Raw genomic sequence first — 22,895 nt, forward strand, 5'->3', positions numbered from 1 at the left:
TGTTGTGTATTTAACCCTCTGTTTCCCCTCATGTCTTTGTCAGAGATTGTTTTATGTTCAGTATTCGTGTTTTTGTATTTGGTGCGCGACTGGTCCTCATACGCATTTTGTTTCATTGTATTTTCATGGTTTTGGAGTTATGTGTTTTAAGTTATTAAACTACTCCATTTCAAAAAGTTTTGATTCTCCTGCGCCTGACTTCCCTGCCACCTATACACACGACTGTGACAATTCCAGACTCCCTCCACCTACCCAAGGATGTCGGAGTACAAAAATCGGTTAACCACCTAACTGAGGATCTAAATTGAACTTTGAGTAATACTCTAGATGCAGTCGCACCCCTAAAAACAAAAAACATTTGTCACAAGAAATTTTCTCCCTGGTATACAGAAAATACCTGACCCTGAAGCAATCTTTCAGAAAATTGGAACGAAAATGACACTCCACCAAATTGGAAGTCTTCCGACTAGCTTGGAAAGACAGAACCGTGCAATATCGAAGAGCCCTCACTGCTGCTCGATCATTCTATTTTTCCAACCTAATTGAGGAGAATAAGAACAATCCAAAATGTATTTTTGATACTGTCGCAAAGTCAACTAAAAAGCAGCATTCAACAAGAGAGGATGGCTTTTACTTCAGTAGTGATGAATTCATGAACTTCTTCAATGAACTTCGTTATCATTAGAAACTTCATTACGGACTCCTCTTTGAATCTGTGTATTTCTCCAAAGTTCAGTTGTCCTGAGTCAGCACAGAGGTGCCAGGACCCAGGATCAATGGAGACACTCAAGTTTTTTAATCCTGTATCTCATGACACAGTAATGAAAATAGTCATGGTCTCTAAACCCTCAAGTTGCATACTGGACTCTATTCCAACTAAACTACTGAAAGAGCTACTTCCTGTGCTTGGCCCTCCTATGTTTAGTCCTGATGTACTGACCTGTTGCACTGTCTACAACCACTGTGATTATTATTTGACTCTGCGGGTAATCTATGAACTTTTGAACATCTTGAAGAACAATCTGGCCTTTATGGCCATGTACCTCCACCCGGCACAGCCAGAAGAGGTCTGGCCACCACCCAAAGCATGGTTCCTGCCTTTCTAGGGAGTTTGTCCTAGCCACAGTGGTTCTACATCTGCATTGCTTGCTGTTTGGGGTTTTAGGCTGGGTTTCTGTATAGCACTTTGTGACATCTGCTGATGTAAAAAGGGCTTTAAAAATATGTTGATTGCTTGACTGAAGAAATCCAAGGGGTCTGAATACTTTTGCAAGGCACTGTAAATGCTTTGATGTTTTTAGATGTTCACTTAAAAACAGAAATCTACTGGAATCGGGCATAATGAGCATTGACTGTTTGAAGTGTACAAAATTAATAGCATTGTAGGACGAGCATTGTTTGATGAGATCTTTAAAGATCTTAAAATGTTGAGTACGTACATCTGTCACACAAAACAAATATTGTAGGCACTGTACTATTTTAGTGCACTTCAGTTTTGCGTTTTCTTAATGTAAAATGTAGCTAGTAACACCCTAGTTTCACCTCGTACGAATTGTTTCACACCACAGCCAATATACTGTCTATTGTCTTGCTAGCTACTGGGCCCACCTGTTGTTGGACTCTTCATCACCTTCCTCATCCTCCGGTTGCTCCCGAACCTCCTGTTGCTGCTCCTCCTCCTCCTCCTCCACCACCACCTCCTCTGCCGTGGCCAGTGTGGCCTTCTCTGGCGGCAGATGTTGTTGTTCGCTCTCCATGTGGAAGGAAGTGAAAGGGAGAGCCGGTTCCAAATCCTCCTCACTCCCCAAGCTAAACTGAGAGGAGACGTAGTTGGTTACAGTGGTCCTAGTACAAGGAATCCCTAACAGCTTCATCTGAAAGTTCAATCTAAAGGCCAGTTGATTGAGTTTAAGTGCCTGGACCGTGAGTGTCAGTTCAAGTCAGGTGCTGTCCTGTCCCAGTCAGGCGAACAAGGTGGCGAACATAGGACTCCAAACTCTCCCTCTCTATCTCTCTCTCTCTCACTCTAGGGCACCTGTTAGACTAGTACTTGGCAGATCTTCATCTTTCCTGTGTCAGCTACTGCCCGCTTTTTATTAAAGGTCTCATATTACACAGTAGACCAAAATTCCCAGCCAACTTCACACATCACATGTTGAGCGTGACGGACATTTTTCTCTGGAGTGTCTTTGAAATGAATATACTGAATGAATATATATAACAGATTAATATACTAGACTTCTACTTGCAACACTCAAAACATTGTAAGGCACTGTATAAAGAATAAAGGATACATAACAATAACACACAGCAAATTATCCAGTGTTAAATCAACACTGGGGAATTTGCTGTGCAGGCATTCTGATTGGCCGTCAGACATTATCCCAACTTTCTTTGTTAAATTACCTGTGGTTGGTTGTCAGGCTGCTCAGTGGGCGTGGCCTCTTGGTCCCGGCCTTCTGTCTCAGACTCCGCCTCCTCCTCCTCATCTACCTCATGGATGGTGGGCGTGACCTCCGAGGGCGGCATGGAGGTCTTTTTTTTCTTTCGTTTCTTCTTGCGCCGGCGGTCACTGTCCGTGCTGAGCACCCGCTTGCGTAGGCGCTGGGGCGGGGGCAGGTGGGTGGATAGGGGGTGGTGGGTGTGGTGAAAGGTGTGCCGATGATCTGTGAAAGGGAAGGTAGGAGTTTAAGTGAGAATAATGGCAAAGCATGCCGGCATAGTGCCTTGTATTTGTAAGAAGTGTTATGAGCGTACTGTCTGTGTATCCCCTGTAACCATGCTGCTGTTCTGTTGTCTCTGTACTGTACAGCCCCTTTATAACATCTTACAGGTTGTTTTCAATAAAACATCACTATATGGTGTAGAGTGTTCGATTTTCCTGCTGTGGGGCAAGCAGACCCAGAGCTCCGCTAAAACCATTGACAACTGCGTGCCGTTTAAGGGATTATTAAATACATGTTAACTATTTGGTTGTAATGTCATCACCTCATGAAGAGCAAAGTCAGACCTACAGATTTCAGATTATTCCATGCAAAACAATTGCTCACATTTAGCTCTATTATCAGTTATACAGCAAGTAACTGCATGCTTATGTGTCGGTGTATGCACCTAGGGCGTATTTGCTGTGTTACTGTTAGTTGATGTTGACTTTGCAAGCTACAGGTAGAAACGTTGTACAGTTGGCTGAACATTTAATGTTAAGTAGACCTATTGTACTGTTTTTCTCCAACTAGCGCAGTTAAGTAACATGATCCCCTTATCAACATTGTTTTTTTAAGAGTGTTCAATTACGATTGCTGCTGACAGGCATGATATAGGCTACACTGATTGATGGACCATGTCAAGTTGGCTAGCTAGCTATTAACAGATCACTACAATATGGCAAGTTAACAAGCGTACTTTCAGGGGATAAGCTACACTATATCCAAATATTGTTTTATTTGCTTGCCATCTATAGTGGTGATGACAGTAGTCCAACTGACAACTTTACTAGGATGAGGACTTGCCAATATCAAGCTCTTTCCAAAAGCATTATACCGACAGGCTTAAGGAACCCCAACACTGATTTATGTTAGCAAAAACTGTTAAAAGCAGACATCCTGGGAACTTTTTCCCTGTGTTCTACAAATTCAAAAAGGCACCCGCACATCTGAGCAATCTTATTTGCAGGTGCATGGCATCAATTGAACAAGATGAAGGAAAAGGAAACCGCACACTGCTCTTGATAGTATCACCGATATTTAATAAGCTTACGTATCGGCCACACGGCCTTCGTCAGAGCTTTTGGGATTTTTTGAAAGTTGCACCCTTATGTAGACCTGGCTCCACCCACATCCGTTCTACACATCGAAGGGGGTTGGAGGCAAAGGAAAATAAATAAGTGCTACCAAATATAACAATGTGCATTTCATAAATATTACAAAAGTGTATAAATAAGGCGTATTGAACACTTCTGTATAATCTCAATGAGGACATAGCAAGTTCATTAGTCATTGGGTACATCATATGAAAAACGTCAGAATAATCTACAAGAGACACACATTTCATGTTCCAATTCACAGCATAACATACAAAGGCATTTCATCATTAAGTCCTTTTGGAAACAATGTCTGGAGGGTGAAAATCCAAAAACATTCTCTTTTACTCAGAGTATTATTAATATCACCTCCCCTGTCTGATATCTTAACTTTCTCTATGCCACAAAATCTAAAGGTGGAAATGTCATGCTTCATGTCATTGAAATGTACAGCGACTGGATAATCCCTGTCGTTTCTCCTGATTGAACTTTTATGTTCACTAATTCTCTGTTTGAGAGAGCGGGTGGTTTTACCGACATAACAGAGCCCACATGGACATTTAATAATGTAAATAACATGGGTGGTGGAACACGTAATAATGTCATTTATTTGGAACCTTTTTCCTGTGTGTGGGTGACAGAAATATTGACACTTCATCATATTGTTGCACTGTGCGCATCCTCTGCATTTATAGCTACCATTTGGTAGAGGGCGTAAAAGTGCTTGGCTAATTTTCTTAAGTGGCTGGCAGTTGGCATGAACCAATTTATCGCGTAAATTGCGACCTCTCCTATACACAATACGTGGTGGATATTTAAATTCAGCCGGCAAAGCTGGGTCCGATGATAAAATATGCCAGTGTTTCTTGACCACCTCTCCCACTTTTCGCGAATTCAAAGTATATGTGGTTGTGAACATTACGGAGTGTTCTTTAGCTTTAGCGGGTCTTTTTTGTAGCAGTTCATCTCGTGTTTTTTCCAATGCCAAGTTATGAGTTTCATCCACACATTGTGACGAATAGCCTCTTTTTAGAAACCTCATGCGCATCTCCGCTGCTTTTTCTAGATAATCATCTGTGGAGTGGCATATACGGCGCAGTCTAAAAAATTGGCTTCTTGGAAGTCCTCTTTTTAATGGCTCAGGGTGGAAGCTGTCACCCTGTAATAGAGTATTTCTGTCCGTTTCTTTTCTATATAGACTTGTAAACAAGGTTCCATTTGATTTCTCAATCCACATATCGAGATAATGAACACGTTTCACCCTCCAGACATTGTTTCCAAAAGGACTTAATGATGAAATGCCTTTGTATGTTATGCTGTGAATTGGAACATGAAATGTGTGTCTCTTGTAGATTATTCTGACGTTTTTCATATGATGTACCCAATGACTAATGAACTTGCTATGTCCTCATTGAGATTATACAGAAGTCTTCAATACGCCTTATTTATACACTTTTGTAATATTTATGAAATGCACATTGTTATATTTGGTAGCACTTATTTATTTTCCTTTGCCTCCAACCCCCTTCGATGTGTAGAACGGATGTGGGTGGAGCCAGGTCTACATAAGGGTGCAACTTTCAAAAAATCCCAAAAGCTCTGACGAAGGCCGTGTGGCCGATACGTAAGCTTATTAAATATCGGTGATACTATCAAGAGCAGTGTGCGGTTTCCTTTTCCTTCATCCCTGTGTTCTACAAAAGCATACCAGTATAGAAGTCTACAGATTGGTGAAAGGGCTTACACTCAAAATCCTTTTCGTTGTAGTTGCGGCCCATTTTTTCTCCGCTGCTGAACACGGACTCAGTGATGATGTCCCCGAACCTCTCCACTGATAATGCCTTCTCCCAGTCCACCTCCTCTTCTTCCTGCTCCTCTGTGGAACCTTCCTCATCCTCCTCCTCCTGTAGGAGAGAGAGAGAGAGAGAGAGAGAGAGAGAGAGAGAGAGAGAGAGAGAGAGAGAGAGAGAGAGAGAGAGAGAGAGAGAGAGAGAGAGAGAGAGAGAGAGAGAGAGAGAGAGAGAGAGAGAAAAAATAGGGGAGTTTGTGTATATGTTGTCAATGTCACAAATTCTGCAGTTAACCAGTGGTTTATAGTCAAGCTACATCAATCAAGTTCCTACGTATGTAATTACTCCAATGTATTACAATAGTTACCTAAATAAACCAACTTTCAGTGTGTCAGTGAGTAGTCACAGACAGTGCAATCCATTCACCATATGTGTGTATGTGCATTTGTGTAGGGTAAGTGATAGGACAGGTAAAGGTCTGTAACAGTAGCATGACCAACTGTACCAGATAAGAGAAACCAAAATACGTTGACAGACAGTATCAGTGTCCGCTCCTTAGTACTATGTATACACAAGGGGACCTGTCATTAGCCAATCTACTCACGTGCAGCGGATCGATGCAGCAGAGCGCTGAGAGAGGGTGAGGCTAGCCTAATGCACTGCTGGGCCCTCTACTAACACTTTTTCATTGTTGTCATGTTGTGTTGCTAGCATGCTGTCTTGTCATGTGCTGCTGCCATGTTTATGTTGTCGTCTTAGGTCTCTCTTTATGTAGTGTTGTTGTCTCTCATGTCGTGATGTGTGTTTTGTCCTATATTTTTATTCAATTTATTTTTAAAGCCCCCGTCCCCGCAGGAGACCTTTTGCCTTTGGTAGGCCATCATTGTAAATAAGAAATTGTTCTTAACTGACTTGCCTAGTTAAATAAAGGTCAAATAAAAACTGTAATAACACACTACTGTCGCTAATGGGCTTACAAAAAAAGAAGACACCTGTACCGTGTCAGATATAGAATTGAAATGTATTCAATTTTGAGTTTGCATCCCAATATTACATTTTATCACAGAAGACTGAAATCTAACAAAACCGTTTTACATAGAAACACCAGGTTTTCGGCGTTTAAAAAATAAATGTTTATTAATTATGAAAATATGAAAAATATGAATACCATTCCACTCGAGGACACTAGGTAATTTGACTGCTGGAAACGGCCAAACTAACACACTGCTTTGTGTAGAGCCTTACTTCCCAGAGTGCCTTGCCTTTAAATGAATTGTAGAGTTACCACCCATGACTGAATTTGTTAGTGACAAAGACAAGCTTGTTGCATTCATCCAATTTCAGTCCTCTGGAGTTCACCAAGTGAGCTCTTGAGTGAATATGTTTTCATTCAAATGTACTTTTTTTAAAGGTCATAAAGAGTCAAAATCATGTTTTTCCTGAAATTGGGTGATGTTTGAAGGAAACCCGATCAAAGTATGAAAAATGAGTGTTTCTTCTACATTGATAAAGTTTGATCATAAAGTTACTGGTCCATGTCAAACACTTGGATTCATTATTAAGGGGATAGGGTGACATCACCTTAACTCTCATTTTAATACACCAATGGTAACATGATATTCCCTTACCTAATTAAAAGTTTTGCCTTTTAACCAATATCGGCGAAGGTGTGTTTGCAGTGGGGCGTGGTTTATATAGCTAGATAGCTACTCTACTGGTGCCAACATTTGACTGCAAGGTGTCAGCAAATATAATTAAAAGTTGACCCTATTCATCTATGGCAAAGATACATATGTGTTTCCCCTTTCATCTATGTCTGGTGCAAGCTAGTTACTGGCTAGCTGTGTCTTCAGACAGCATGGAACAAAAGGGGGGGGGGGTCATTAAAAACTCAGATGCAGTTACAGTCAACACATCCGTCAGTGCTGCTTTGAACCGTATAACAAGAGACATGCCAAACAGGAGATGTAGGAAACAAAGGATGTATCACTGATGCAATTTCAATGTTGTTTGAGTTGCACTGTGCGTCACCAAATTTGCTCGAGATAATTTTACTGCAACGCTGCCCACTGCATCCAAGTTGCTTGACATAGGCGTTTGAAAGAGCCGCCAGTGAAGGCGAGCTCATGAATATAAGCTCCCTGCCCACTCAGCATGTCTTTTCAAACGTCCTGGTAGTTAGCCATGAGAGAAAAAGTACTGTTCAGAATGACTGTTCAGGACCTTTAACACAATACAATATAGCTGTGTTCAAATACTCATACTAACAGCACTACCCCTACTATTTCAGACATAAATTCAGGATGTAGTATGATTATTGGTCATAGTATAGATATAGTTAGTATGCCAAAAGTTCCCGGTTGTTGTACTACATACAACAAAATATGAGGTATACAAGCAGTGGACACAATGTCCATGCTTATGGGCCAATAAGGCAATTCTTCTGAAAATGGGCGTGGCTTCACAAAATGTTCAGATTTGAAGAAAATGCCAGAAATTATGCAGCCGAAGAGCGGATACAAATTCATTGCTTTAACTAATTATGACAAATGTTAAGAAATTTTGAGCAATGTGAAAAAGTACCCTCACGAAAAAAGATTGCAGTCAAGTGCAGTATAACTGTAGTATGCCGCAAATACTGCATCCAAAATAACACAGGTTCTTTTACTGAAGAAATTTTGCAGTGTGACTGCAGTTAGAGTGCAAGATAACTGCAGTACACTATAGTTATTCTGCAATTACTGCATCCAAAATACCACAGTTGACTGCAGTTACTGCACGTTTACTGCAGTTTCAAAACTGCAATCTTTTTTGTAAGAGTAATGACTTTTCAAATAAGTTATGTTATGTTGGCTGACAATTTGTTAGCTATGCTAGCCTTATGAACCACATAGAATATCATTACAGCAGTTGCTTGTATGTACCGGTATGTTAGCTATCTACTACTACATCAAACTTGCCTGTATATTAGCATAACTAACTAACTACCCAATGTTTATTGACTTGATTATTCACGCAATTCTTAGTTTAGCTAAGTGGTATAGTTGTTTTTTGTTCTCAATGGACATTGTTAGTGAAGTCGTAAGTTATGCTAGTTATCTTCTTTGGGACAGGGGGGCATTATTGAGTAGCTTGGATTGTCACGCCCTGGCCTTAGTATTATTTGTTTTCTTTATTATTTTAGTTAGGTCAGGGTGTGACATGGGGTATGTGTGTGTTTTGGGTGATTATATGGTATAGGGGGTGTTGGTTGTAGTGTATGGGTTTGTGTTTAGTGTATGTGTCTAGGTATGTCTATGGTTGAGTGTAGGTGTTTAGGAAAGTCTATGGTTGCCTGATTTGGTTCTCAATCAGAGACAGCTGGTTATTGTTGTCTCTGATTGGGAGCCATATTTAAGGTAGCCATGGGCTTTAGGTGTTTGTGGGTAATTGTCTATGTTGAACGTTTGTAGCCTGTGGGTGTGTGCACTACGTTTATAGCTTCACGGTCGTTTGTTGTTTTGTATAGTTTGTATAAGTGTTTTGTTTCATCTTCGTCGTTCTAATAAAAGAAGATGTATTCATAACACGCTGCGCCTTGGTCCGTCTCTCCTCCACACGATCGTGACAGAATTACCCACCAAACAAGGATCAAGCAGCGTGATCGGTGGTAACAGGAGCAAGGAACAAAGGATTCATGGACATGGGAGGAGATTTTGGATGGAAAGGGACCTTGGGCACAACCGGGAGAATATCGCCTCCCTCGTGAAGAGCTGGAGGCAGCGAAAGCCGAGAGGAGGCGATATGAGGAGGCAGCACGGAGGCAAGGCTGGAAGCCCGCAAGTACAACCCAAAAATTTCTTGGGCGGGGGCTTAGAGGTAGTGGGCCGAGGGCAGGTAGGAGACCTGCGCCCACTTCCCAGGCTAACCGTGGAGAGCGGGAGTACGGGCGGACACCGTGTTACGCAGTAGAGCGCACGGTGTCTCCTGTACGTGTTCATAGCCCGGTGCGGGTTATTCCACCTCCCCGCACTGGTAGGGCTAGATTGGGCATTGAGCCAGGTGCCATGAAGCCGGCTCAACGCGTCTGGTCTCCAGTGCGTCTCCTCGGGCCGGCTTACATGGCACCAGCCTTACGCATGGTGTCCCCGGTTCGCCTACATAGCCCGGTGCGGGTTATTCCACCTCCCCGCACTGGGCGGGCGACGGGGACCATTCAACCAGGTAAGGTTGGGCAGGCTCGGTGCTCAAGGGAGTCAGTACGCCTGCACGGTCCGGTATTTCCGGCGCCACCTCCCCGCCCCAGTCCAGTTCCACCAGTGCCTACACCACGCACCAGGCTTCCAGTGTGTCTCCAGAGCCCTGTTCCTCCTCCACGCACTCGTCCAATGGTGCGTGTCTCCCGCCCATTACCACCGGTGCCTACGCCACGCACCAAGTCTCCTGTGCGTCTCCAGAGTCCTGTGCATCCTGTTGCTGCTCCCCGCACTAGCCTTGAAGTGCGTGTCCCCAGCCCGGTACCACCAGTGCCGGCACCACGCACTAGGCCTAATGTGCGTATCCAGGGTCCAGTATGCCCTGTTCCTTCTCCCCGCACTAGCCTTGAGATGCGTGTCTCCAGCCCGGTACCACCAGTTCCAGCACCACGCACCAGGCCTACAGTGCGCCTCATCCGGCCAGAGCCATCCGTCTCCCCAGTGCCATCTGAGCCATCCGTCTCCCCAGCGCCATCTGAGCCATCCGTCTCCCCAGCGCCATCTGAGCCATCCGTCTCCCCAGCGCCATCTGAGCCATCCGTCTCCCCAGCGCCATCTGAGCCATCCGTCTCCCCAGCGCCGTCTGAGCCATCCGTCTGCCCAGCGCCGTCTGAGCCATCCGTCTTCCCAGCGCCGTCTGAGCCATCCGTCTGCCCAGTGCCGTCTGAGCCATCCGTCTGCCCAGTGCCGTCTGAGCCATCCGTCTGTCCCGAGCCATTAGAGCCGCCCGTCTGTCCCGAGCCGTCAGAGCCGTTCGTCAGTCAGGAGCTGCTAGAGCCATTCGTCAGACAGGATCTGCGAGAGCCGCCAACCAGACAGGATCTGCCAGAGCCGCCAACCAGACAGGATCTGCCAGAGCCGCCAACCAGACAGGATCTGCCAGAGCCGCCAACCAGACAGGATCTACCAGAGCCCCAACCAGACAGGATCTGCCAGAGCCGCCAACCAGACAGGATCTGCCAGAGCCGCCAACCAGACAGGATCTGCCAGAACCGCCAACCAGACAGGATCTGCCAGAACCGCCAGCGAGCCATGAGCGTCCAGAGCCGCCAGCCAGCCATGAGCGTCCAGAGCCGCCAGCCAGCCATGAGCGTCCAGAGCCGTCAGCCTGCCATGAGCGTCCAGAGCCGTCAGCCTGCCATGAGCGTCCAGAGCCGTCAGCCTGCCATGAGCGTCCAGAGCCGTCAGCCAGCCATGAGCGTCCAGAGCCGTCAGCCAGCCATGAGCGTCCAGAGCCGTCAGCCAGCCATGAGCGTCCAGAGCCGTCAGCCAGCCATGAGCGTCCAGAGCCGTCAGCCAGCCATGGGCAGCCAGAGTCGCCCGCCAGCCATGGGCAGCCAGAGTCGCCCGCCAGCCATGGGCAGCCAGAGTCGCCCGCCAGCCATGGGCAGCCAGAGTCGCCCGCCAGCCATGGGCAGCCAGAGTCACCCGCCAGCCATGGGCAGCCAGAGTCGCCCGCCAGCCATGGGCAGCCAGAGTCGCCCGCCAGCCATGAGCAGCCAGAGTCGCCAGTCAGCCGGGATCGGCTGAATCCGCCAGTCAGCCAGGATCTACCAGAGACACCGAAGCGGATATTGACAATGCTGGAGTGGGGGCCACGTCCCGCACCCGAGCCGCCGCCATATTAGGGCCCACCCCGGACCCTCCCTTTATATGTCAGGTTTTGCGGCCGGAGTCCGCACCTTTTGGGGGGGGTACTGTCACGCCCTGGCCTTAGTATTATTTGTTTTCTTTATTATTTTAGTTAGGTCAGGGTGTGACATGGGGTATGTGTGTGTTTTGGGTGATTATATGGTATAGTGTATTGGTTGTAGTTTATGGGTTTGTGTTGAGTGTATGTGTCTAGGTATGTCTATGGTTGAGTGTAGGTGTTTAGGAAAGTCTATGGTTGCCTGATTTGGTTCTCAATCAGAGACAGCTGGTTATTGTTGTCTCTGATTGGGAGCCATATTTAAGGTAGCCATGGGCTTTAGGTGTTTGTGGGTAATTGTCTATGTTGAACGTTTGTAGCCTGTGGGTGTGTGCACTACGTTTATAGCTTCACGGTCGTTTGTTGTTTTGTATAGTTTGTATAAGTGTTTTGTTTCATCTTCGTCGTTCTAATAAAAGAAGATGTATTCATAACACGCTGCGCCTTGGTCCGTCTCTCCTCCACACGATCGTGACATGGATAAAAAGGTGCCCAGAGAAAACTGCCTGCTACTCAGTCCTAAAAGCTAGAATATGCATATAATTAGTAGATTTGGATAGAAAACACTCTGAAGTTTCTAAAACTGTTTGAATGATGTCTGTGAGTATAGCAGGCAAAAACCTGAGAAAAAATCCAAACAGGAAGTGGGAAATCTGAGGTTTGTAGTTTTTAAACTCTTTGCCTATCCAAGATACAGTGTAAATTTGGTCAGATTGCACTTCCTAAGGCTTCCACTAGATTGTCAACAGTCTTTAGAACCTTGTTTGATGCTTCTACTGTGAAGGAGGGGGGAATAGGAGCTGAATGAGTCAGAGGTCTGCCAGAGTGGCATGAGCTGATCATGCGCGCTCAAGTGAGAGTTAGCTGCGTTCCATCGCATTTCTACAGACAAAGGAATTCTCCGGTTGAAACATCATTGAAAATGTATGTTAAAAACATCCTAAAGATTGATTGTATACTTTGTTTGACATGTTTCTACGAACTGTAATATGACTTTTTGTCTGAACTTTCGCCTGGACTTGCCCGCGCCTCGTGAGTTAGGATTGTGTACTAAAAGGAGGTATTTGGACATAAATTATGGACTTTATCGAACAAATCAAACATTTATTGTGGAACTGGGATTCCTGGGAGTGCATTCTGATGAAGATCATCAAAGGTAAGTGAATATTTATAATGCTATTTCTGATTTCTGTTGACTCCACAACATGGCGGATATCTGTATGGCTTGTTTTGTTGTCTGAGCGCTGTACTCAGGTTATTGCATGGGGTGCTTTTTCCGTAAAGTTTTTTTTAAATCTGACACAGCGGTTGCATTAAGGAGAAGTGGATCTAAAATTCCATGCATAACACTTGTATCTTTTAGCAATGTATATTATGAGTATTTCTGTAAATTAATGTGGCTCTCTGCAAAATCACCGGACGTTTTGGAACTACTGAACATAACTCGCCAATGTAAACTGAGATTTTTCAAATAAATTACAAAATACAACTATTTTCTGCCCAGGTCTGCATGTGACGATAGCTCAGATGCACATCGTCACAGGGGGCTTCTAGAGATGAGGTAGCCTCACCCTTTAGCTCCCATTGGCCTCCAGAAGCTTTCATCTGGGCTTTGAAGTTAAGACAAGAAGGGGTGGGGGTTGTATGTTGAGGTGAGAAGGACCAACAGGTGCCTGTTCGGGAGGACAAAACTGACAGGTACACTGTGTTGTTACTTGTTATAAGCATATATGAGCATTGGCCACCTGTTTTACAGTTGCACCAATACCACAACCATCATTTCTACACAGCAAGTGTTCTGTATAAAACTATATTTCGATTCAAACACATCTGACAATGCACATAACTGCCCTGGTTTAAAAAGCAGAATTAATATTTCATATGCTGTGGCTAGGAAAATCCAGCACAAAGAAGATCATTAAAATATTTAGAAGGTGCTGGTGATAAGTGGAGTGACGCTGTGTGTGTGTGTGTGTGTGTGTGTGTCTTTCATCCAGACTCCATCTTTGACCTTACAGTAATACAGACGACACTACCTGTGAAGTCAGATGATATATCATTCTCCCCATCACAGACAAGTGGTTGGCCATGTGCCTGAGCCCAGTCCTCTGTGCGCGCTCGCTCGCTCACTTGTGCATGCATTTGTGTTGGTCAGTTTCTGGGCATTTGTAATCATGACAATGTCAGTCACTATGTCACTCTTGTCGCCTCCTATTTCCTTTGCATAATCTATGCTGACATAGTCCATGCCTGGATGCCATCCATCAAAATCTGTACTGATGCTTATGATGTATTTATGCTACAGGCTAATGTCCAAAAAACAACTGGAGACACTCTACTACAAGAACTGAGTAAAGTGGTGATCTCCTGGCTAAAAGCCTTTGCACAGAAGAGAGAGAGAGAGAGGCGGAGAGCCATGGTGGATGCCCTGTCCTCCCAAGGGGCCAAGAGGTTTATGTCAACTAAGTAAGTTAAGTCACAGGCTAATCATCTCATATCTCATATCATGTGAGTTGTTTTATGTTAGGAAGTTACTCTCAGGCTATGAATGCCTTCAAGCTGCATTATGAAATGAGGGAGGTAATGTATGACATGTTTAGTACTGTATATTCAGATGAGTAGAATACAGTATTCAATCAGTATTCACTGTACTGTCAAGCTCACTGTCACAGTTAAAAATGGAATTCACATTAGTGGAAACAGCGCCACTGTTCCCACCAGCCCCTCTGTTTTTGTTTTGTTGACGAAACTGACTAATAAGGAGCGTCCAAATGGAGGTGAGCAGCTAGTAAAAGAATGTGCAGTACATATTCTGCTGTTCTATCACACATGCAATGATGTCAGAGGGAAAGAACTGTGTTCGTTGTTTGCTATAAGTTATTTGTTGTTGTAATATCCAAAACGGACATGGCAGTATCACCATAAAGGATTCCAGCTTTAATGTCTCTCTGTAAAACACAGCGTATTTGATGGAGAGAGAAATGCTATTGTATTCCATATTCTGCTGTACTAACTGTATCCATGACTGTAACTAAATACTTGCACTCTCTTGGAATCAAGGTTTTGTCATACAAATGGCACAAAAAAAGTCAGATTGTTGTGCTTCACTTTTCTGTTTGATTATTAAGGTTTTATCATGTTCAAACAACATTCGTCGAGTTGAGACAAGTGTCTTTATACACCTACTGTACAGGCACACAAATATTTGTTCCAAATCTCCACTTCAACTGAGAAAAGGACACAGGTAAAGAAGCAAAAGCACGATTTGAAGCATATTGCTTTTGACAACTACCTAAGCATCACATTGTACTCCCAACACAAGCATATTGGCCTGAACAGTGTTTGTCTCTCGTCTTTTCGTCCTGCACATTGTATCTGGCTATTGTGTGAATGGTAATTGCCTTGTTGCTACATGTGGGCTTGAAAGAGTGCAGTAAAAAGGTTATGGATTGCATTTACATTTGTGACACTGGCGAGACAAACAAAGGACGGCGCTAGGAATTCAGGATTGGCCTACAGATGTGTTTGTTCTCTCTTCACCAGGGCTCTGAGTAAACTGCTGATAGAGTTAGAAATGTCACAAGCAGCAGGCTCTGCCAGGTAGCAGGTACAGTGGTTGCTCCACTAAAAGTTTTGTGATTATGCTGTGGTACTTAGAGGTAATTTGTGGTTTAGTACGGTACCCTGCGTCACTACTTCATTGCTCCAGACCAAGGCAAGGGGGAGTTAGAGAACTGATTATACTTTTGGGTCCCAAGGCGCTACTGTGTCTCTGTAGTACTGTAGCCTACTCCCGACCAGTCACGTTGTACAGCGCCTTAGTGGCGCAGCGGTCTAAGACAATGCATCGCAGTGCAAGCTGTGTTGCTACAGATGCTGTTTCAATACCCGTGCCGGTCTTGACTGGGAGACCCATGAGATGACTGTAGGTTTTTGGTTTCTCTCCCTCTAAAAACAGAAATAAATAATTATAAATAACAAACTGGCTTTACTTACAAATTAGTAATAATGTCTCACCCCATGTTCAAGAATTGCCTTTTTCTCGCTCATTTTACGTTATTTGAAAACGAAATCATCTCCAAAATATTGTTATTTTTGGAAGCAAAGCAATTATTATTATTATTAATTTAGAATTATATAAAAGCCCCTTGTATATTCTCACAGATTTATTATTAACCCTGTTATTATTAGCAGGACAATATATATTGGTCATGGCACCCGAGTGGCGCACAATGGGATTGCCTTGCAGTTCTCCAGCTGTATCCACTGAAATAGCGGTGGGCGTGCAAGGTTCAACTCATGAGGGCAGGGGGCACGGGAAGGGGGTTGGAGGAAGGGGGAGGGTGGACCCCCACCCGGTCCACTGAGTAGCACAGAGCAACAATTTAAGGAGCATTGCACTAATAATGGCGCTGAAACATTCCCGCTGTTCTTAGTGCCAGTCTGCACGTTCAAACTAAAACAATTTAACTAATAATGGCGTGAAAAATTCCCCTTAGATATGATTTCGGAGGGCAGATATTATTAAATATTAAAGCATTAGACCTCTCACTAAAGGCGTCACTGAAAAGTTATACTTAAATCCGAACTGGATTTAACTCTAAACTCTAAAAGTAATTGGAAAGATAAGATACAAATTATTTGTGACATTGTGGTTGCAATAAAGAATGTAAACATGATGCTGTGTTTTTCTTTACAGTAGTGATGGACAGCTGGTGGCATTTTGAAAACAGGTTTTCAAACACTTGTACCCCGATTAGCAGGACAATAGACTCTTTATTGCCCGGCTACTGTTGTTGAGTTGAGTTGAGTTTATTTTATTTTTACAGGGACAGTGCACATTAATCAACGTTTCAGTAAAAGTGCCGGTTTTAGCCAGCCGGCTAATTTTCAACCGCAGTCATTCACATTATCTGAGGGCAGAGATACAGGCGACAGCTGATGCATTGGTCCAGAGCCAGGCGACTGTAGGTGTGACACCTTTTCAGTACCCTTCACACTGCCACAAACTTCACCTTTAACACAGTTACCATTCAAAAACAAGCTGTTTATCTAAAAAAAAAAAAGTTGACATTGCGACCAAAGAGAACAGACAAAATGGATATCGTTTTCATCAAGCCAGCTTCTTTCTATGGTGCTACCTGTTCCAGGGTTAGGACCATAACCACGACAGGATCAACAAAACTAAAGGTAGTTTGGTTTCAGTGCATTTTCTTTAAAGAAATGTATATAGCCTATCAATGTGTAGGCATACTGTGTAATGAATAATTGAATAATTATCATACTGTGATAATGAAATAAAGGTTAATAAATCAAAAATAGTGTACTAAAAACATGAATGTGTTTTTGCAGGGCATACAACCATGCTGGCAACCATCCGTGGAGATCAGAGGACAAAGGGCTGGACGACAGGCCGCACCGGAAAAATGCATGGTTGCCAAGAAAGCGGTTAGTTTTGCTAGATTATTAAAACGTGTATGCAGCATTTGTGTGTTGGAGTCACTTTTAATTCTTAATTGATCTACCGGTTCCATCATAGGCCACTGTAATCAATGGGGGCTCAGGGCGGTACCATTCTGCTCATCTGATGAAGGTGCACATGGATCAGATTCAAACTTTGAAGACAGAGATCGAGTCATTGAAGGCAGACCATCAGAAAACGAAACATTATCTGAGGGCAGAGATACAGGCGACAGCTGATGCATTGGTCCAGAGCCAGGCGGCATTGGTGGAGAGTCAGGCATAGAAAGACGCGTTGAAGAGGGTGAGGAATGAGACGGAGTCACAATCCATGCCAGGCACACCTGTGAGCTCTGGAACTCCACCTCCGACAGGCAGAGTCAATATACCTGGCGGGTTCATCAGGTCGTCGGTTCACCCTGACATTTATATTCCTCTTCTGACAACAGAACTTGACCAACTACTCACCAGGCACAGCAAGGGCCGTCCGGACCGTTATGCTGTTCAGCTATTCCAATGATGTGTAACCGAAGAGAAATACCATGAGTGGGCATAGAATACCAACTGGGATGGATCCTGAGGCAAATGTGGCTTACCAGTGAATCTCCGGGTGTTCATCATTAATACTGTGTTTCAGAAGTTTCTGTTCAGGACTGATGCAACCCGAAAACGCATTAAAGACAGAGTTAATGCGTACTTGAGGTCACTGAGAAAGTCTGGACATGGCCTGCTCTCCCTTATGTAAGGAATTAGGCACTTTCCCATGTTTACTACAGTATGTACTGTAGGGTATGTTTACTTGTCAGACTGCACAACAGCCTAATAATCTTCAAAATGCTTTATTACCCAAATGTAAAAGCATGTCGGATAAAGCATATACTGTACAGTACTGTCTTTCTTCATCAGCATCTTTATGCTTTCCTTAATAAAATAATGATACAAATACTCTTTCAAAATGGATCCATAACGAATTACTATGGGAATAAATATCACTGAATTACAGAAATATTGGAACAAAGTTGTCTAATGAAAGTCAACAAATTGTTGCTTACTGGAAAATACTCTTTCAAACACACACGGTCACGTAGTACAGTGCCATTATGGCGATTAACAAGTAGCTGGACAATAGACTTGCCCAGAAGGAGGGTAGGAGGATAATTATATTGTCAAATGTATTTCTTAGTTAGGTTGGCTGTATCACAATCGGACGTGATTAGTTGCAATATCAGTTTAATCCACCAGAAAAGACAAAACAAATAATACAACAAAAAGTATTATTATTATTATGTATCACGTCTGACCGTGAAATGGGAGTCCCATAGGGTGGCGCACAATTGGCACAGCGTTTCTCTCCCTCTAAAAACAGAAATAAATGTTTTGGCCTTTACAAATATTATTTTGTCCTTTATTCAGGTTACAATCGCTCACTTTAGTTTTTTTGAAAATGAAATAACCTCCAAAATATCGTTATATATTAAGTTGGCACAGTCATATAGCGGCACCTACATAAAGCTGAGTGACTCACTCATTCATGGCTTTGGATCAAAATAAATAAGTACCAACATTCTTTCTGATAGTCTTTAATAAAGAAATGTTTTGGTTATCCTGACCTGGACACCATGTACAGTATTATAATAGCCCCTCCCGAGTGGCGCAGCTGTCTAAGACGCTGCATCACAGTGCAAAATGCGTTGCAACAGATGGAGGTTTGATACCCGTGCCGGCCTCCACCCTAGAGGCGGCTTTTGGTTATAATTTAGAATCCTCCAAACCTCTATATGTAATTATTGGCGGAGATTCACGTCATATTTTTTGATACACTGTAGGTCTACCGTAGTCGACATGAGTCTCACTAGTGTTGAGTAATGTGCTGTTAAAAGTGGTGTAAGTATTATTTATTTAAAGAGCAAATTGAAGTTTGAAGCAATAGCCTACAACTATTTTAGCACCGTTTCACGCTGCTCTGAGACAAGCATGGGGACTAGTCTTGATAAATCAATGAGATTTTTATTTTCACTTATTCTCCATTTGGGTATTGTTTAGACTACAATTATACAATTAGGGTGTAGAAATATTATGCTCTTAGTGTAACCTTTATTTAACTAGACAAGTCAGTTAGGAACAAATTCTTATTTACAAGGACAGCCTACTCCTTCCTCCCCGTCGGGGAATTGAACCCGGTCTCCCACGTGCCCGCAAGACACAGGGATTCTTTAGCTACATAGCCCAGTACTGTAGCCTACTCCCGACCGTCACGTTGTACAGCGCCATATTTTCCGTTCCATCCTAACGGAAACCCAGAGGATTTTTCATATTTTTGGGGGAATAGAAACACCATAATATTAATCAAATAAATTTAGCAACATTTCTTAAAATCAGTCCCATATACTATGTTCTTACAAAAAAGGTTTTAAATTCTCTAGTACAGCCACTATTGAAGGCTATCAAATGCTTCTCAAAGATGCCCTCTAGTGGTCAAACTAGCACTAACTAGCATTAATGGTAACAGTGGTTGGTAACAGTGCCATATAATTAATGGTAACAGTGGCATAGAATTCTGTGGCACCATGCAAGCTGTGTTGCAGTACGCTGCAACTTTTAAAGGACGGACCACTGTAGGACACTATGGGCAGCAGCTAGCTGAATTCTCCATTCCCAAAGCTGCAGGCCTTTAGGTGAAACATGTTCTTCCATCCAGCACCAGTTAACAATGATCCATATTGGGCACACATTTACGATGTCCATCTAATCCAAGTTTTGTTTTCACAATGCCCCCTGTCCCTGCATGTTCTAGCGTAGGCGTAGTTGCGTTTCTTTACCTAACTCTACCCATAACAAACCTAACTCTACCCATGTACTTCTCTCTCATGCCTACACAGGCTATGCCATCCCACAGGCTTCCTGGAACTCCCACCTTGAAAGAGAAGGGTTACACAGGTATGCAAACCTCTTTAGCGCTGTGAATAGTTTGGAAGTGACCACACACCAAATTATACAAGGACCTGGGAGTCCGATTTGAATGGATTCCTTTGGGCTCCAGAGGTCCCGCCCCCCTATCTCCCCTTGTTACTGCAGCTGACATAGTGCTGAAGCTGGCTGGTGGCTGCTTGGATGACATCACCATGGTAACCCAGTCCCAGGTGCCCCCTGGGGATAGGGCTTGCCTACATGTGGTTTATGTTAACCCAACTGTCGCTGTCCCCCACCCAGCCCACCTCACCCTACCCCAGTTGGGATCAGATGTGCCATCGCTCTAGCTGAGGTGAACATTGGAAGAGCAGACAAACTAAACGAGACAGGGCTCCACCTTAGCTTGGGATTTATTGTGTGTGTGTGTGTGTGTGTGTGTGTGTGTGAGTGAGTGAGTGAGATAACTGATCCTCTCAGCTGCAATAGTAACAATTCTAAGCATATTGTAGTAGAAAAATTATTTTCCGCCATACATGGTGAGTCATCAGTATCCACTTACTGGAGCTCTTTCTGTGAGACTGCAGAGACTCCTTATACATTGAATCTAACATACACACACACACACACACACACACACACACACACACACACACACACACACACACACACACACACACACACACACACACTATTAGCCCCATAGCCCCTGTATGAGTCATCACTGCTAAACCCATTTCATCAGACTGAATATCATCCAATGATTCTGCAGCAGAGAATACTAAAAGAAGAGGGGGATATGCTCAGCATTTTCACCTTGAGGATATACATAGATGGTGTTTGAGGGAAAATAACCTAGCCCTAAACTGATGTTTTGTTTTTCTGAGAGTTAAAGGCAGAGTTAAAGGCACCCTAGCTAGAACATTCTGAGAATCATATGTTTCTTAGAGCTTGGCGAGAGTGTGGTTGTCCTATGGTTATTTTTCATACAACCTTCCTCTCACGTTCTGACCTTAGTTCTTTTGTTATTTCTTTGTTTTAGTATGGTCAGGGCGTGAGTTGGGTGGGTTATCTATGTTCGTTGTTCTATGTTGGTTTTTACGTTTGGCCTGGTATGATTCTCAATCAGAGGCAGGTGTCGTTGTTTCTGATTGAGAATCATACTTAGGTAGCCGTTTTCCACCTGTGTTTCGTGGGTGTTTATTTTCTGTCTTTGTGTATGTCACCAGACAGGACTGTTTCGTTTCGTGTCATTCTCGTTTATCGTTAGTTTTGTTGTTTTGTTCGAGTTTCGTTTTCATTAAAAGGCATAATGAATACATACCACGCTGCACCTTGGTCCTCCGATCCTTCCTACTACTCCTCCTCAGAAGAGGAGGAAGATGAGCGTTACAGAAACACCCACCAACAAAGGACCAAGCAGCGTGGTAACGGGCAGCAGCGATCGCAGGACTCCTGGACTTGGGAGGAGATTCTAGACGGAGAAGGACCCTGGGCACAGGCTGGAGAATATCGCCGCCCCAAGGCGAGCTGGAGGCAGCGGTATGAGGAGGCAGCGCGGCTGGAAGCCCGAGAGGCAGCCCCAAAAATGTATTGGGGGGGTGGCACACGGGGAGTGTGGCGAAGTCAGGTAGGAGACCTGCGCCAACTCCCCGTGCTTACCATGGAGAGAGAGGGACCAGGCAGGCACCGTGTTATGCCGTGAGGCGCACGGTGTCCCCGGTGCGCAGGCAGAGCCCGGTGCGGTACATACAGTGGGGAGAACAAGTATTTGATACACTGCCGATTTTGCAGGTTTTCCTACTTACAAAGCATGTAGAGGTCTGTAATTTTTATCATAGGTACACTTCAACTATGAGAGACGGAATCTAAAACAAAAATCCAGAAAATCACATTGTATGATTTTTAAGTAATTAATTTGCATTTTATTGCATGACATAAGTATTTGATACATCAGAAAAGCAGAACTTAATATTTGGTACAGAAACCTTTGTTTGCAATTACAGAGATCATACGTTTCCTGTAGTTCTTGACTAGGTTTGCACACACTGCAGCAGGGATTTTGGCCCACTCCTCCCTACAGATCTTCTCCAGATCCTTCAGGTTTCGGGGCTGTCGCTGGGCAATACGGAGTTTCAGCTCCCTCCAAAGATTTTCTATTGGGTTCAGGTCTGGAGACTGGCTAGGCCACTCCAGGACCTTGAGATGCTTCTTACGGAGCCACTCCTTAGTTGCCATGGCTGTGTGCTTTGTGTCGTTGTCATGCTGGAAGACCCAGCCACGACCCATCTTCAATGCTCTTACTGAGGGAAGGAGGTTGTTGGCCAAGATCTCGCGATACATGGCCCCATCCATCCTCCCCTCAATACGGTGCAGTCGTCCTGTCCCCTTTGCAGAAAAGCATCCCCAAAGAATGATGTTTCCACCTCCATGCTTCACGGTTGGGATGGTGTTCTTGGGGTTGTACTCATACTTCTTCTTCCTCCAAACACGGCGAGTGGAGTTAGACCAAAAAGCTCTATTTTTGTCTCATCAGACCACATGACCTTCTCCCATTCCTCCTCTGGATCATCCAGATGGTCATTGGCAAACTTCAGACAGGCCTGGACATGCACTGGCTTAAGCAGGGGGACCTTGCGTGCGCTGCAGGATTTTAATCCATGACGGCGTAGTGTGTTACTAATGGTTTTCTTTGAGACTGTGGTCCCAGCTCTCTTCAGGTCATTGACCAGGTCCTGCCGTGTAGTTCTGGGCTGATCCCTCACCTTCCTCATGATCATTGATGCCCCACGAGGTGAAATCTTGCATGGAGCCCCAGACCGAGGGTGATTGACCGTCATCTTGAACTTCTTCCATTTTCTAATAATTGCGCCAACAGTTGTTTCCTTCTCACCAAGCTGCTTGCCTATTGTCCTGTAGCCCATCCCAGCCTTGTGCAGGTCTACAATTTTATCCCTGATGTCCTTACACAGCTCTCTGGTCTTGGCCATTGTGGAGAGGTTGGAATCTGTTTG

At 44.1% G+C, this 22,895-nt stretch overlaps 1 protein-coding gene across 2 annotated transcripts in view; it reads right to left on the reverse strand.

Moving 5' to 3' along the window:
* The window catches only part of slc4a3 (solute carrier family 4 member 3), a 108,777-nt gene that overhangs the window by 47,215 nt on the left and 38,667 nt on the right, over window positions 1-22,895 (reverse strand). For both annotated transcript variants that reach the window (XR_011667879.1, XM_071342007.1), the window contains exons 3-5: window positions 5,544-5,703; window positions 2,407-2,666; window positions 1,609-1,814 (exon numbers count right to left, since the gene is read on the reverse strand). Coding sequence is in view for 1 of the 2 variants with exons in the window: in XM_071342007.1 (XP_071198108.1) it covers window positions 1,609-1,814; window positions 2,407-2,666; window positions 5,544-5,703 (626 nt within the window). In the remaining variant the exon portion in view is untranslated. The remainder of the gene's footprint in view (window positions 1-1,608; window positions 1,815-2,406; window positions 2,667-5,543; window positions 5,704-22,895) is intronic.

This window comes from Salvelinus alpinus, chromosome 14, assembly GCF_045679555.1.
Source record: "Salvelinus alpinus chromosome 14, SLU_Salpinus.1, whole genome shotgun sequence".
In the NCBI taxonomy this organism is placed as follows: Eukaryota; Metazoa; Chordata; class Actinopteri; order Salmoniformes; family Salmonidae; genus Salvelinus; species Salvelinus alpinus.